Genomic DNA, 14,951 nt, shown 5'->3' on the forward strand with positions numbered 1-14,951 from the left:
CTTCGTTAGACGTGTCGCTCTCGACTTGGAAAGGAAGGGATTCATCGATTGCGTGCATCGTGGCCTTTGCAATGTCCGCTTTGATGCGGCTGAAGGCCGGGCGGACCTCTGCTGACAGGGGAAAAATCATGGATTGGATTAGTGGGCGGGCCTTGCCGCATAGTTGGGGACCCACTGGGAGTAATATGAACAAAATCCCAGGCGCCGCTTCAGGGCCTTGGAGCAGTGTGGGAGGGGAAACTCCATGAGGGGGCGCATGCGTTCGGGATCTGGGCCTATAACTCCATCATGCACTATGTAGCCGAGGATGGCTAGATGGTCAGTGCTGAACACTCATTTGTCCTTGTCGGTTAGATTAAGGATTTTTGTAGTATGGAGGAATTTTCAGAGTTTGGTGTCATGGTCCTGCTGGTCGTGGCCGCAGATGGTGACGTTATCGAGGTACGGAAACGTGGTCCGCAAGCCGTACCAGTCAACCATTCGGTCCATCTCCCATTGGAAGACCGAGACTCCATTTGTGACACCAGAGGGAACCCTTAGGAAGTGGTCGAGCCGCCCATCTGCTTTGAATGCAGTGTATTTGCAGTCGCTAGGGCGAATGGGGAGCTGGTGGCAGGCGGATTTTAGATCCACCGTGGAAAAGACCTTGTATTGTACAATCTGATTGACCAAATCAGATATGCGGGGGAGAGGGTACGCGTCGAGCTGCGTATACCTGTTGATGGTCTGACTATAATCGATGACCATCCTGTGCTTCTCCCCGGTCTTTACAACCACTACTTGAGCTCTCCAGGGGCTGTTGCTAGCCTCAATAATACCTCCCTTCAGTAGCCGCTGGACTTTCAACCTAATGAAGGTCCGATCCTGGGCACTGTACCATCTGCTCCTGGTGGCGACGGGTTTGCAATCCGGGGTGAGGTTCGCAAAAAGGGAGGGTGGATCGACCTTGAGGGTCGCGAGGCTGCAGACAGTTAGGGCGGGTATAGGGCCGCCGAATTAAAAAGTGATACTTTGGAGGTTACATTGGAAATCTAACCCTCGGAGCTTGGCAGCGCAGAGGTGAGGGAGGACCTAGAGGCAAAATTTTTAAAATTCCCCTCCCTGGGCCGTGAGGTTCGCTACGCAGAACCCTTTGATCTCTACAGTGTGAGACCTGGATGCCAGGGAGATTCTTTGGTTAACTGGGTGTATGGGAAGAGAACAGCACCTTACCGTGTTGGGGTGCATGAAGCTCTCTGTGCTCCCAGAGTCGATCAGGCAGGATGTTTTGTGCCCATTGATGAGCATGGTCGTCGTCGCGGTTGAGAGCGTTCGGGGCCGAGACTGGTCCAGGGTCACCGAGGCAAGTCGTGGCAAAAGCTGGAGGCTTTCTTCGGGCGATGTGTGGTTATCCGAATCGGGGTCCTGAGACTGCAGCCAACGTGGTGGCACCCACTGGTCGCACATGGCTGGGGGTGTGCAAGTTGGCGGCGCCCATCCGTCGCACGTGGTCCCTGGGGAACAAATTGGCGGCGTCCGGGGCCCACACGTGGCTCTGGAAAAGGAAGATGGCGGCATTCGCTGGCTGCATGTGGCTCATGGAGAAAGTTGGGGTGGTGGTCCCGGTTTGCCCCGGAAACCGCAGTGACCGCCCGGCCCTGGCATACCGCCACGAAATGGCCCTTTTTGCCGCACTCTTTGCAGCTGGAGGAGCGGGCCAGGCAGCGCTGCCAGGGGTGCTTGGCTTGCCCGCAAAAATAGCAGCGGGGCCCCCTGGGGTTGCCTGGTAGTCACACAGCACAAGCTTGTGGGGGGTGAGGGATGCATCGGAGTCAGCCCAAGGGGCTGATGCGCGGTTGGGGATGCACACGCGGGAGATTTGGGAGGCCACATCCAGGGAGCTAACAAGGGCCCCTGCCTCTTTTTCTAGCAGCCGCTGGCGGATTTGGGAGGACAGCATACCTGCAACGAATGCGTCCCGGATCAAAAGTTCTGTGTGGTCGCTGGCTGAAACTTGCGGACAGTCACAGTTCCTACCTAACACCAGGGGCGCACGGTAGAATTCCTCCAGCGATTCCCCGGGGATTTGTCGCCTTGTCGCTAGCAAATGTCGGGCATAGACCTGGTTTACTGGGCTAATGCAGTGTCCTTTCAGCAGGGTCATTGCGGCCTCGAAATCGTCCGCATCCTCGATGAGGGTGTAGATCACTGGGATCATCCTCGAGTGAAGAACTTGCATCTTCTGGTCCTCCGTGGGTGTAGTTGTGGCCGTCCTGAGGTACCTGTTGAAGCACGGCAGCCAGTGTTTGAAAGTTGCCGCTGAGTTTCCCGCGTGGGGGCTGAGTTGCAGACACTCCAGCTTGATTCGGAGCTCCATTCTTTACAATCTAGTCCAATAAATTGATGCTCAATCAATGACTCCAGAAGTGAGATTGGATGACAATTGAAGGCTTTATTGGACTAGATGTTTCCCCCAGCAGCGCAGGTACAGCATGCGGCTGCTAGGGAGACACAGGCTCTTATACTCTGCCTTGCTGGGCGGAACCAGCAGGCAGGCTTCACCAATGATATTGCTGTCTCAGGTATCTCCCACACCAATGGTCTTACCGCATCAACCTGGGTACCGTAATACCCCTAATACTGACTACCACAGTCCTCAATAATACAGGCTCGCCTGATCATTGAAAGCAAGCAATGCTTTCTCAATACAATGTGGGTACAACTGGGCAACAGGTCTCTCACTCTAAGGGACATCACACAATTCTCCTTCCACTGATTTGTACAACAGGTAACCTGAAGCTGTAACAATAATACTTTGTAACATGAGCTCCCTGTCCTTTTCAAGAGTCCGTCTTCAGACCCTTCAGAGGTAAGAGTGATACAAATGAACCATGGCTGATTGAAAGTAGATCAAAAACTTACCAACACAATGGGTGCAATGTATTTATAGATAGCTTTTATTTCATTTTCTGCAAGCCATTATATTTGTATTTATTTACTCTGAAAAAAAAATAATTGTGGAAGAACCCGGGTGAAATATCTGACAAGAAAGTATAAGCTTCAGCGTTTTGCGAAACCACGGATACAAGAAAGCATAAAGCAAAGGGTTTAAAGCACAATTAAAAAATCCAAACCATGCAAATACACTGTCTAAAGATGATGGGATTAAAAAATTAAAATACGGATTAAGAATACTGTTTACATAGAAAGGCAGCCAGGAGAATGTAAAAATTCCTATTAAGATGTCTTGGTTTCTAATGACTATTTGCTCCTTTTTATCTAAGATTTTAATATTTTCTACTGTATGCTTGCTATTATTTGGCAAACTTCCAATTTTTCTGTCACATTTGCATCTTGCCACAAAAAATATCTTGACATAAATACCTAAAATGATAAAAATCGGAATAAAAAATACAATCAGCGCATCTACGTGCCCCTCAAACTTATGATATGCAATACAGCTGCCCTCACATGACTTAATAGCTATATAATCATCTACCGACTTTTTACTAAAGTCTAATAAAAACACGCTAAATCCATAAAAGGTAGCAAACAACCAGATTAATATCACAGTCACAATTGTTACAGGCAGAGTGATCTTTATAGGGTGGAGCAAAGGGTCACACATTGCATAGTAACGATCAATGGCAATAAAACATAAAGTATAAATTGACACTACGGTCAACACAATATCTATAATTGAGTGAACTTTACAAAACATTTCTCCAAAATACCAGCATGTTTCTACAGACTTAACCATACTGTAAGGCAACACAATAAACCCCACCAGAAAGTCCACAACAGCCAAAGATAAGAGAAGACAGTTGGTGGATGTCTGCAGTTGTTTGAAATGTAAAACAGAAATGATCACCGTCAGATTTCCAAATATAGTAATGAGTATTGAAATGGTAATAAAAATATACATCGTTGCATTGGCTGCTGTTGACCTGGTGACTCTGGGACAGGACGTGTTGATAAATTCAAAACAATATTGCACATCCTCTGAATTTTCAAGATCTGCTAAATTCATTCTTTTTCACATTGATAATCCAATTCCTTGGATCACGGTGAGATGACAAAGCCGATCTTCCAGAGTTATTGATTGGTGTGGTCTTTACTAAGACTGCAATTTCCTTCATTTGAGGTTAATCTGTGGAAACAACCTACAATTAGTGGCATACTTGACATAATGGAAATGTACTTTCAAAATGTACAGAAACGGTTTTTAGTGGTGAGAATGTTTTTGGGATCGAAAACTAGAAAACAATAAAATCTCAGAATTGAAAATGTCACATTAAAGAAAAGGCACAATGCAGTGGCTTAATTTATTGCAGCAACGCATTATTTACAATGCTCATGCACAAGTAATTTGTGCACTATTTTACCACAATCACTAACCAATTAAGTAATTACACACAGGTTTAAGACATCCCAAAAAAACTTCTTCAACTCAGAATATGGTCTGGTATTTGCACCCAAAGGAAATTTTGCAGGGGGAGTTGTATCTGCTAGAGTGGTTGGGTAGGGTTTAAAGTAAAAGGGCAAGGGAATTGAAACGTCAGCAAAGAGTCAGAGGAAGGGGAAACACAGACAAGAACAAAAGACAGAAAGGGGAATAAGAAAAGTGACAGGCAGAGAAATCAGGGACCAGAATCAAACAGGGCAACAATGAAAAATAATGGAAACCGGACAAGAAATGTTAAACAGCCAAGTCTTAAGGCTTTGTGCCTTAATGCACGGAGCAATCACAAGAAAGTGGATGAACTGATCGACTATGTGCTCCAGTACAGTTCCGCAGATTGGAGGGTAGCTAACTATTTAAAAAGGGAGGTAGAGGGAAAGCAAGGAATTTTAGGCTAGACAGCCTGATGCTGGTAATGGGGAAAATGCTAGAGTCCATTATTAAAGATGTAAATGCAGAGCACTTGGAAAACAATGGCAAAATCGGACAGAGTCAGTATGAATTTACAAAATGGAAATCATGCTTGACAAATCTACTGGAATTCTTTGAGGATGTAACTTGTAGACTTGATGAGGGAGAGCAAGTGGATGTGGTTTATTTAGATTTCCCTAATGCTTTTGAAAAAGTCCCACATAAGAGATTAGCTTGTAAAATTAAAGCGCATTTGATTATGGGTGGTGTATTGAGATGGATAGAAAACTGGTTGGCAGGCATGGAACAAGTGTAGGAATAAATGTTCTTTTGTCAAATGGCAGGCAGTGACTAGTGGGGTATCACAGGGATTGATGCTGGAACTCCAGCTATTAACAATATATATCAATGATTTAGATGAGGAAACTAAATGTAATACCTCCAAATTTGTAGATGACACATAAAGCTGGGTGGGAGGGTGAACTGTAAGGAGGATACAGATATCCTTCAATGTGATGTGGACAAGTTGAGTCAGTGGTCAAATGCATGGCAGATGAAGTATGATGTGGATAAATGTGACGTTATCCACTTTAGTAGCAAAAATAGGAAGGTGGATTATTACCTGAATAGCTATAGATTAAAAGGGGTGAATGTGCACCCAGACCTGAGTATTCTTGTACACCAGTCGCTGAAAGTAAGCATGCAGATGCAGCAGATGGTAAAGAAGACAAATGGTATGTTGGCCTTCATAATGAGAGGATTTGAGTACAGCGGCAAGGATGACTTGCAGCAAATAAACAGGCCCTTGGTGAGACCACTTCTCCAGCTTCCATCCTAAACACATTAAAGAAGCCATCCCCTATGGACAAGCCTTCCATATAAACAGGATCTGCTCAGGCAACGAGGAGCGTAACAGACATCTGCAGACGCTGAAATATGCCCTTGTACAAACGGGATGTGGCGGCCGACTCATCGATCGACAGTTCCAACGCGTCACAGCAAAAAACTGCACCGACCTCCTCAGAAGACAAACACGGGACACAACTGACAAAGTACCCTTCGTCATCCAGTCTTTCCCCGGAGCAGAGAAACTACGACATCTTCTTCGCAGCCTTCAACACTTCATCGCTGAAGACGAACATCTTGCCAAGGTCATCCCCACATCCCCACTACTTGCCTTCAAACAACCGCGCAACCTCAAACAAACCATTGTTTGCAGCAAACTACCCAGCCTTCAGAACAGCGACCACGGCACCACAAAACCCTGCCAGGACAATCTCTGCAAGACCTGCCAGATCATCGACATGGGTCCACCATTACACGTGAGAACACCACCCACCAGGTACGTGGTACATACTCGTGTGACTTGGCCAACATTATCTACTTCATATGCTGCAGGAAAGGATGTCCCGAAGCGTGGTACATTGCCGAGACCATGCAGACGCTGTGACAACGAATGAACGGGCATCGTGCGACAATCACCAGGCAGGAATGTTCCCTTCCAGTCAGGGAACACTTCAGCAGTCAAGGGCATTCAGCCTCTGATCTTAAGGTAAGCGTTCTCCAAGGCGGCCTTCAGGACGCGCGACAACGCAGAATCGCCGAGCAGAAACTTTAGCCAAGTTCTGCACATATGAGTACAGCCTCAACCGGGACCTTGGATTCATGTCGCATTACATTCACCCCCCACCATCTGGCCTGGGCTTGCGAAATCCTACCAACTGTCCTGGCTTGAGACAATTCACACCTCTTTAACCTTTGATTATCCCTCTCTGTGGATCTGAAAAGACTTAATTATCTGCAAAGCCTCGCATTCAAAGTATTGGATTGCATCTTTAACTTTGTCTATATATATATGTTTCTGGAACCTACCTCTTCATTCACCTGAGGAAGGAGCAGTGCTCCGAAAGCTAGTGACTCGAAACAAACCTGTTGAACTTTAACCTGGTGTAAGACATCCTACTGTATTAATTAGTGTGTAATTCTTTTCTTACCCATTTTTATATAATGATCAAAGACGGTACTTGTTTACTCGGAACTTCGTTGCTATGTATTTCTATTTTATAAATAAGAGTATTGCTAAAGAGATGCAAGGCAAAATTTTATGGAAAGGTTTCTAAGTGCGGTAGCAAGTAGAAAATGCCGCGGGCTCTCTGAGGCCGTCACCGTATAAAATGTTAATTAGCCCATTTAAGGCCCCATGGAATTCACGCCATAAATCATAGTTCACCGGCTGATTCGCCCAGACCCCGCTCGCCAGCCCCCTGCTAACAAGTGACAGCAGCATTTTACTGACTCTCCACAGCCAATCCCATTCCACTCACAGCCATGCCGGCACGGAGAGCAGCCCCACGTTTTGGTGATACCGACTTGGGACGATGTTGGGCGCGGTGGAGGCCAGGCGGGATTTCTTGTTCCCCACCGGTCTAGGAGAGTCAGCCACAGGGAAGTGGCAGCAGTCGTCAGCTCGGGAAGTGTTACCAGGAGAACCGGCACCTAGTGCCATAAGATGGACAATAATCTCCACCGGGCCATTTGGGTGAGTTCGCACTCGACCTCTGACTTCACCCCCCCCCCCCCCCCCCCCCACCAACACATACTCTCCCCCACCATACCGCACCCCCCATACCGCCCATCCCCTCATACTGCCTATGCCCCAAGCCCTCTCCCACAGCCCCCTTCTCCTCCCTACCATGTGCAGCTAATGATGCCTCCCTCTGTGTCATCACAGAAGTTGGTCTACAACCAATGGGGCCCAGATGGGCAGCGGAGTGTTGGACAGGTCCTCACCCACTATGAGGAATGGCCCCTGGAGGTTACGGGATGGTCGAGGACACATTGGTTACCAACATGGATGTCGACGTAGAGCTGAGGATACACTGGCCCCTACCCAGATGACCTGTCACACATGAGTTATTAATGCCACAGAGACTGACCCATCACTCCCACTGGCCAGGTGTTTATCCTCCTGCAGGATTTCCAGCCGACAGTGCCGGCCATACCAGGGTGGTGGCCCTCCCCCACCACCGTCTCCCGTGAGAACACCTTGGAGGAGAGCTCCGAGGGTGCCACCTTACTAGTTGTGACACAACTGTCATCCCCACCCTCCACCAGGGCAGAGACAGTCGACAATGGTAGTTGTCAGGTTTCTGTGGCACAACCTGGTGAGCACCGCACTGCTGCTGATGCACACTAGGTGGAGGCAGGAAGGCCCATGCCAGGCAGCAGTCAGAGGGCTGCTGCATCCCACGACCCAGCTGGGTGCAAGTCAGGTGCTGAGCCTCTGGACTAGGTTTACCTGGAGCTGATGCAGATGATAGGGTACGGCCGTGAATTCAGAGGGGGATGTTAGCAACCCTCCTGCAGGTCCGTAGAAAGGCCAACAGCTCCCCTGAGTTCCAGCCCTCTGACAACACTGTGTCTCGTGGTCACCACCCAGTACAGTGCAACACGGTGGGGCATGTGTCGCTGGCAAGCGCAGCAGGAACCTTGGGCCCCAGAGCCCCCAGCGGAAGCCCGGCAGGAGCATTGAAGGCCACAGGACATGATAAGCAGCTGGCTGCCTCCACCTCTCATCTGCATTCTGACAATACCCCCAGACGCATAGGTAGAGCACCTGGACCGGGCACAGGTCACCTCCCTGGTGCACACACCTACCGTCTGGCTGTGGTAATGTCCCCAGTGCTGGGGCCCAGGCCCTGGGTGTTTGGATGTTGGATGCTGCATCCATGATGTTGCTTCCTGCAGTGTTCAGGCACAGTATCCAGGCATAACGGTAAGATTGGAATGCTAGGCAATAACCTCCACATGGCATGTTTACCTACGGGAATCCATTTGGGAACCGTGAGCTGCTCACTGAACTACGATTGGCAATAGCTTTCAGCTGGGTAGCCAGAGGGCTCTGCGATTAGTGGGAGTTATGGGTGGTCGGTGAGGCCCCCCCCCCTCCCTCCCCACCCCACCAGCTGAGACCATGGGTAGTCACTCTCTGCTCCGTGGCCCCCACCTCCCATGGCGGCCCACCCCAGCTGGCCCCCTCGGTTGCTCCCTCATCCCTTCCGAGCACCGAGGCAGCAAACACAGTGCCCCTGAGAGCAGAGATGGCTACTCCTCGGGACCCCGCAGCAATCCCGCCGCCAGCTTCACATTTTTAAAAAGGCATATTAATCAGCAACCGTGTAACCACTTGCTAGAGAGGCTATTAGATCACAGGAGGCCGTTAAGTGTATGGAGATTGGGCTTAAATGGTGATTATTGGTTTCTCACCACGCGAAGGTGAGTTTTGGATTTTGCCAAGGGGAGCGAGCCAGTTAGATCGCGAAAGGACTGGGGTCACCATGGTTGTCTGCCCATAGTTGTACCCTCCTTCATTCAGCTGGTCTGCCCCAGGAAGCAGTTATACCCCCTGAAAATAAGAACATCAACCATTAACAAGCTATTAATGAGCTCCTTAACAGTTTTGCAAATGTGAGCCTGGCCTTCCTTCCCCCTGCACTTTGGTGAAGACGGACAGCACCGGAAATGACATTGGGAATCTGGCTTCACCCAAATATCCAGGCAATAGACACACACATGTTCTCTATTTCAAACAATACACTCAAAATCAGCCTTACTTGAATATAAACTTTAAAAAAATTTGCCAAGCTGTTCTTCAAAGGCGGTGTTTATTGGTGCCTCATTGGTGTCAGAGGGTCAAATGTTTGCATTAAAATGAACAAATTGGCTTGAGAGACTAACAATAAAATTCAGGTTTGTAATTTTCCGATGTATTCACCAACTGCAAGTTCTTGTGCCTAGTCTGTGTATCATTTATCAGCTGTTTCTTCTGTAAAACATGCATCTGATGATTCAGGAAATGCCGCCCATCCTAATCGCACTTCAACTGGCTGATTTGCGAGGCTACTTCAGAGGCCGGTTAAGAATCAACCACATTGCAGTGGCTCTGGATTCACATGAAGAAGCATTACCAGGTAAGGATGGCAGAATTTCTTCCCTAAAAACATTCGTGTATCAGTGAATTTTTCTAACAATAGTTTCATGGTCACAATTACTTTTTTTTTTTTTTTTCTTTTTTTTTATAAATTTAGAGTACCCAATTATTTTTTCCAATTAAGGGGCAATTTAGTGTGGCCAATTCACCTAACCTGCACATCTTTTGGGTTGTGGGGGCGAAACCCACGCAGACACGGGGAGAATGTGCAAACTCCACACGAACAGTGACCCAGGGCCGGGATTCGAACCCGGGTCCTCAGCGCCGTAGGCAGCAATGCTAACCACTGTGCCACCGTGCTGCCCCTGGTCACAATTACTGAGATTAGCTTTCAAATCCACATTGATTATTTAAATGAATTTAAATTCCACCAACTGCTGTGGTGGCATTTGAACCTGTGCTTAAACTTTAACCCCCAGAGCATTGGGCTGGGCCTCTGACTTACTAGACCAATGACAAAAACACTGATGCACGATCAATTGCACAAAGACGAGAGTTGAATACAACTGAGGTTTTATTACACTAAGATGTGTGGCCTTCTACAGCAGCTGGCGAAATGGCTGCTGTACAGGGAGCACACATATTTATACTCCACCTACTGGGCGGAGCCAACAGGCAGGGACTACCCCCGTACCTGTAGTACAAGGCCTTACCATACATACCCTAATATATACGGCATTGGTTACTACCACCAATACTTCTCCACATTTCCACCCCATCCCCTCACCCACCCCCTCACTCCACATTTCCACCCCTCCCCTCCACTCCCCACCCCTCACCCACCCTCTCACTAATCACTAAAAAGCCATAAACAAAGCACCAAGCAAGGATTCTTTTTCAGCGTAAGAATCGAAAAATCACAATGTTTGCTATGCTGTATCAAGCTTAGTTAGACCACAGAGAGTTCTGGTCATCATATTATATAGAGGTTATAGGTGCACTGGAGAGAGTGTTGAGGCGTTTTACTAGGATGGTACTAAAAATACAATCTATACCAATATAGTTAAAAGGAAATCACATTGGGGATTCAGAAGAAAGCTCTTTACCCAGAGAGTTGTGGGAATGTAGACTTTGTTTCCACATGGAGCGGTTGGGATAAATATAATAGATGTATTTAAGGGGAAGCCAGGTAAGCACATGAGGGAAATGAGAGTAGTGCTTTAAGCGGATAGAAGAAGGATGGGAGGAGGCTCAGGTGGAGCGTAAGTGCCGACGTGGATTGGTTGGGTTGATTGACCTCTTTCTCTCCTGTATATTCTATGTAATCCGATGTAATCTATGATCAGTAACTGCCAGAGCTGAAGTAAGTATTCCATTTGTTCAGCTGATTAAATAGTACTGATGGAGCTGGAAAATTAGATACACTGCACACTCCCAAGCTGTACAATCTGTATTCAACCGGCAGACAGTCAAATGTATCAAGTTTAAGGGAGGTTTTTAGATTTACAAGTAATGAAGCTATTAAAATGCATACCAGACAATCCAGTGGATCAATTTATTCATGCTTTGTAAAATATGCAATTTGACTTTTTAAATTGATTTAAAACCATATTTTACACATTAAAATTTTCATTATTCAGAAAATTGCAAGATTTGTTTTAGCTTAGAAAATAGAACATACAGTGCAGAAGGAGGCCATTTGACCCATCGAGTCTGCACCGACCCACTTAAGCCCTCACTTCCACCCTATCCCCATAACCCAATAACCCCTTCTAAGTTTAAATTATTTGTTTATTTGGAACAAAGATAAAATATAACACTACAAAGTGGTCTGTTTGATAATCATTGCTGATCATTTAAAACTGAACTTCTGACAGGAGCCAAGTAGATAGGTAATGGCTACAGTTACAAACTGGCACTTCAACATTGAACTTCAGCATAGTAGCACAATGGTTTGCACAGTTGCTTCACTGCTCCAGGGTTCCAGGTTTGATTCCTGGTTTGGGTCACTGTCTGTGTGGAGTCTGCACATTCTCCCTGTGTCTGCGTGGGTTTCCTCAGGATGCTCCGGTTTCCTCCCACAGTTAATTAATCGCAATTAATCCTCTTATGGACAAAATGTTCAGATTTTCTCTACATGTTAGTTTGATACTTTTTGAAATGACTGAGGGCCAAAGTAACCTCTAAAAATTTAATCGGAAAGTTTTGCGGTGAATATATCATATACTTTATTTCAACATTTTCACAATGTGCAACTGTGTACAATACATACCCAACAGTTCCAAAGAAAGAATGGTAGAATAGGAGGCTTTGAAATATTGTAACATGTATTTGAACATTCTGCACAATAGATCAGTACATAAATAATAAAAATATGAATATTTCTTAACTGTCTTAATTTTCTATAAATGCTAATTATAAAAATATAAGTACCTTTCTTGATGTTATCATTATGGATACTGTCTTTGAAGGATGTTCCCAGGATCTGAACTGCATAGTCCGACACTATTAATACCATTTCTCTGGATGTGTTTATGAACCAATGCAATTCTTCAACTACAGTTAATAGCACTTTAAGAAGATTAAATGATTTGTCTTATATCCAAGTCTTAATGACACATAATAGCACAGCCAATAAGATTTTCTATGCTCCATAAGCAACCTAAATAACCTCACCAGTGTTTTGAAGGGTTTTCGGTGACTGATTCAACATTTAAATAATTATATCATAGAAGAGAGAGAGACACAAAAATCGGAAGACATTAATTATGGTGGGTCCTTATATTGCCATTTTGCTAAACATCTTATTAAGGGCCAGCCTTGTCTCTGTGAAAGTATCCATAACTCTGAGATAGAAACACACATTGTCATTCAAGAGATTTCAGTGCATAATCTAGGTTGATGTATCAGTGCTGTGGCGTACCATGAAGAGATTCCCACCTTCTATATAAACCAAGACCCCATCTATGCTCATGGTACTATTCAAAGAAGAACAGGGGTGCTGGCCACCGTTTGTCCTTCAACCAGCACCACTAAAACAGATTATCTGATCATATAGCATATTACCAATTTGCAGGTATAATATGAATGATATGAAGACCAATTTTGGGACACGGTTTTACGCAGGCAATCTGCACCTGGCGTACCGACATTGCCATATTGGTGACTTTCCCAGGCACCGTGTGGAACCAGTGTAAATGAGGGCACTAATACCTGTCTCAGGAACCCTATAAGTAATTGAACAGTGTAGAGCAGAACAAGTGTCAGGCTGCCACCAAAAATGTAACCTCTGGAGTCGATGAGGATCAGTTCTCTTCTCAGCTCTACAGCACTATCATGTTCAGGGGCTGGTTTAACACAGTGGGCGAAATGTGTAGAGATTGACAGATTTCTAAATACCAATGACAAAGGGATATGGAGATACTCTGGGGAAAAAGGCATTGAAGTTGATGATCAGCCGTGAATATCTTGAAAAACATTGTAAAGGACATTGTCCAAAAGCACTCCGTTGGGAAAATTGAAATGTTGGAGGTGAGCTCAAAGCCTAGTAAGGAATCTGCCAGCCAACACCCTGAGATGGACACACATTTGGACGGTACTGACTTTGTCCTTTTCGTACCTTGACTGACTGTTCCAACCACACCCAGGACATCAGGCCCTTCCCACGTCACTTCTTCAGTCCCCGATTCCACCCTCTGTCCTCCACCGGATCCTTCTTCCACTACTCCATGCCCCCAACCGCTCTTCATAATGCCTCCACACTCGTCCGACATCACTGACTGACCCTTGCCAGTCCCGAACCTCTCTGCACTCTGCCATTCCCCTGCATTCTTCCCTAATGCTGAAGAGCTGAACAAAGTTACTGAGCTCAGGCACAACTGTACAAAGCTGATTGTGTGCCACCGTTAAATGGTTGTGAACTGGGTAGGTCAGGAGTTCTGTGCACTGCTGGCTTTATTTTGAAGGTAGGCCAAAATACCTTTTATTATTATAAGTATGAACCTGCTGCAGGCTGGATGAGGCTGAAGACATCACAAACATCCCACGGGCTTTACCTCTGCATTTCAACCCATCATCAAGAAATTAAAATTTTGCACCCCACCTTATTCATTCACCCTCCATGCCATATTTCCTTTTCCTATGGGTTCCACAAAATCCTCCCCAATTGTGTGTATTTTTGTTTTGGATGGCAGCTGTTGGTGACGATTCTGCTTTTTCTCATTTATGTTCTTCTAACTAATCTTTTGTTTCTTTTCTTGACCCATTACGATCTGCTGTTGCACTGCACCATGAAACCTTTTGTCAGTTCCTCTCTCCTGCTTCCCAGCCCATTAGAGTCCTTTCCTTTTGTTCCATCTTCCATCACCCTCTCCCATAAGACCATAAGACATAGGAGCAGAATTAGGCCACTCGGCCCATCGAGTCTGCTCCGCCATTCAATCATAGCTGATATTTTCTCAACCCCATTCTCCTGCCTTCTGCCCATAACCCTGATCCCTTTATAAATCAAGAACCTACCTATTTCTGTCTTAAAGATACTCAGTGATTTGGCCTCTGCAGCCTTCTGCATCAAAGAGATTCACCACCCTCTGGCTGAAGAAATTCCTCCTCATCTCTGTTTTAAAGGATTGCCCCTTTAGTCTGAACCTGTATCCTCTGCTTCTAGTTTTTCCCACAAGTGGAAACATTCTCTTCACGTCCGCTCTATCCAGGCCTCGCAGTATCCTGTAAGTTTCAAAAAGATCCCCCCCTCATCCTTCTAAACTCCCAACGAGTACAGACCCAGAGTCCTCAACAGTTCCTCATACAACAAGCTCTGTACTTGCTCAAAGCTTATTATGTCTCTCATTGATTCTAGTTCTGATGCAAGGTCATTGACCTGAAACATTGGGCAAGACCCCGAAGTCAGGATCAAATGACCCTGAGTCCACATCTGTTGGCAGTGAGACCAAGGCAATCATTTTCCCAGAAGCTGCCTCCTAATGGGCCACCTCGAAGCTCACACTCCTATTAAGGATGGCAGGGCTGGCTCTCAATGCTGCTTGCATAGTTACAGGGTTGGCAGCCCTGAAGCCTTTGAAGCCTCGCCAGGAGTGGTGGGTACTAATGAGGCAGGTTGGGGATTGAGAGTTGAGGGGTAGGTTCAAAATAAAATGAAGGTGTCCATGA

The 14,951-nt window shown here is 46.2% G+C and overlaps 1 protein-coding gene across 1 annotated transcript; it reads right to left on the reverse strand.

The window, feature by feature from the left end:
* Window positions 1–2,913: 2,913 nt before the first annotated feature.
* Window positions 2,914–12,370, reverse strand: LOC119967383 (trace amine-associated receptor 4-like). Its single transcript, XM_038799880.1, has 2 exons — window positions 12,216–12,370; window positions 2,914–4,129 (listed from the first exon to the last, which is right to left on the reverse strand). The coding sequence occupies exon 2, from the start codon at window positions 4,007–4,009 to the stop codon at window positions 2,975–2,977; it is 1,035 nt and encodes a 344-aa protein (XP_038655808.1). The 5' UTR covers window positions 4,010–4,129; window positions 12,216–12,370; the 3' UTR covers window positions 2,914–2,974.
* Window positions 12,371–14,951: the final 2,581 nt, after the last annotated feature.

Source organism: Scyliorhinus canicula, chromosome 6 (assembly GCF_902713615.1).
Source record: "Scyliorhinus canicula chromosome 6, sScyCan1.1, whole genome shotgun sequence".
In the NCBI taxonomy this organism is placed as follows: Eukaryota; Metazoa; Chordata; class Chondrichthyes; order Carcharhiniformes; family Scyliorhinidae; genus Scyliorhinus; species Scyliorhinus canicula.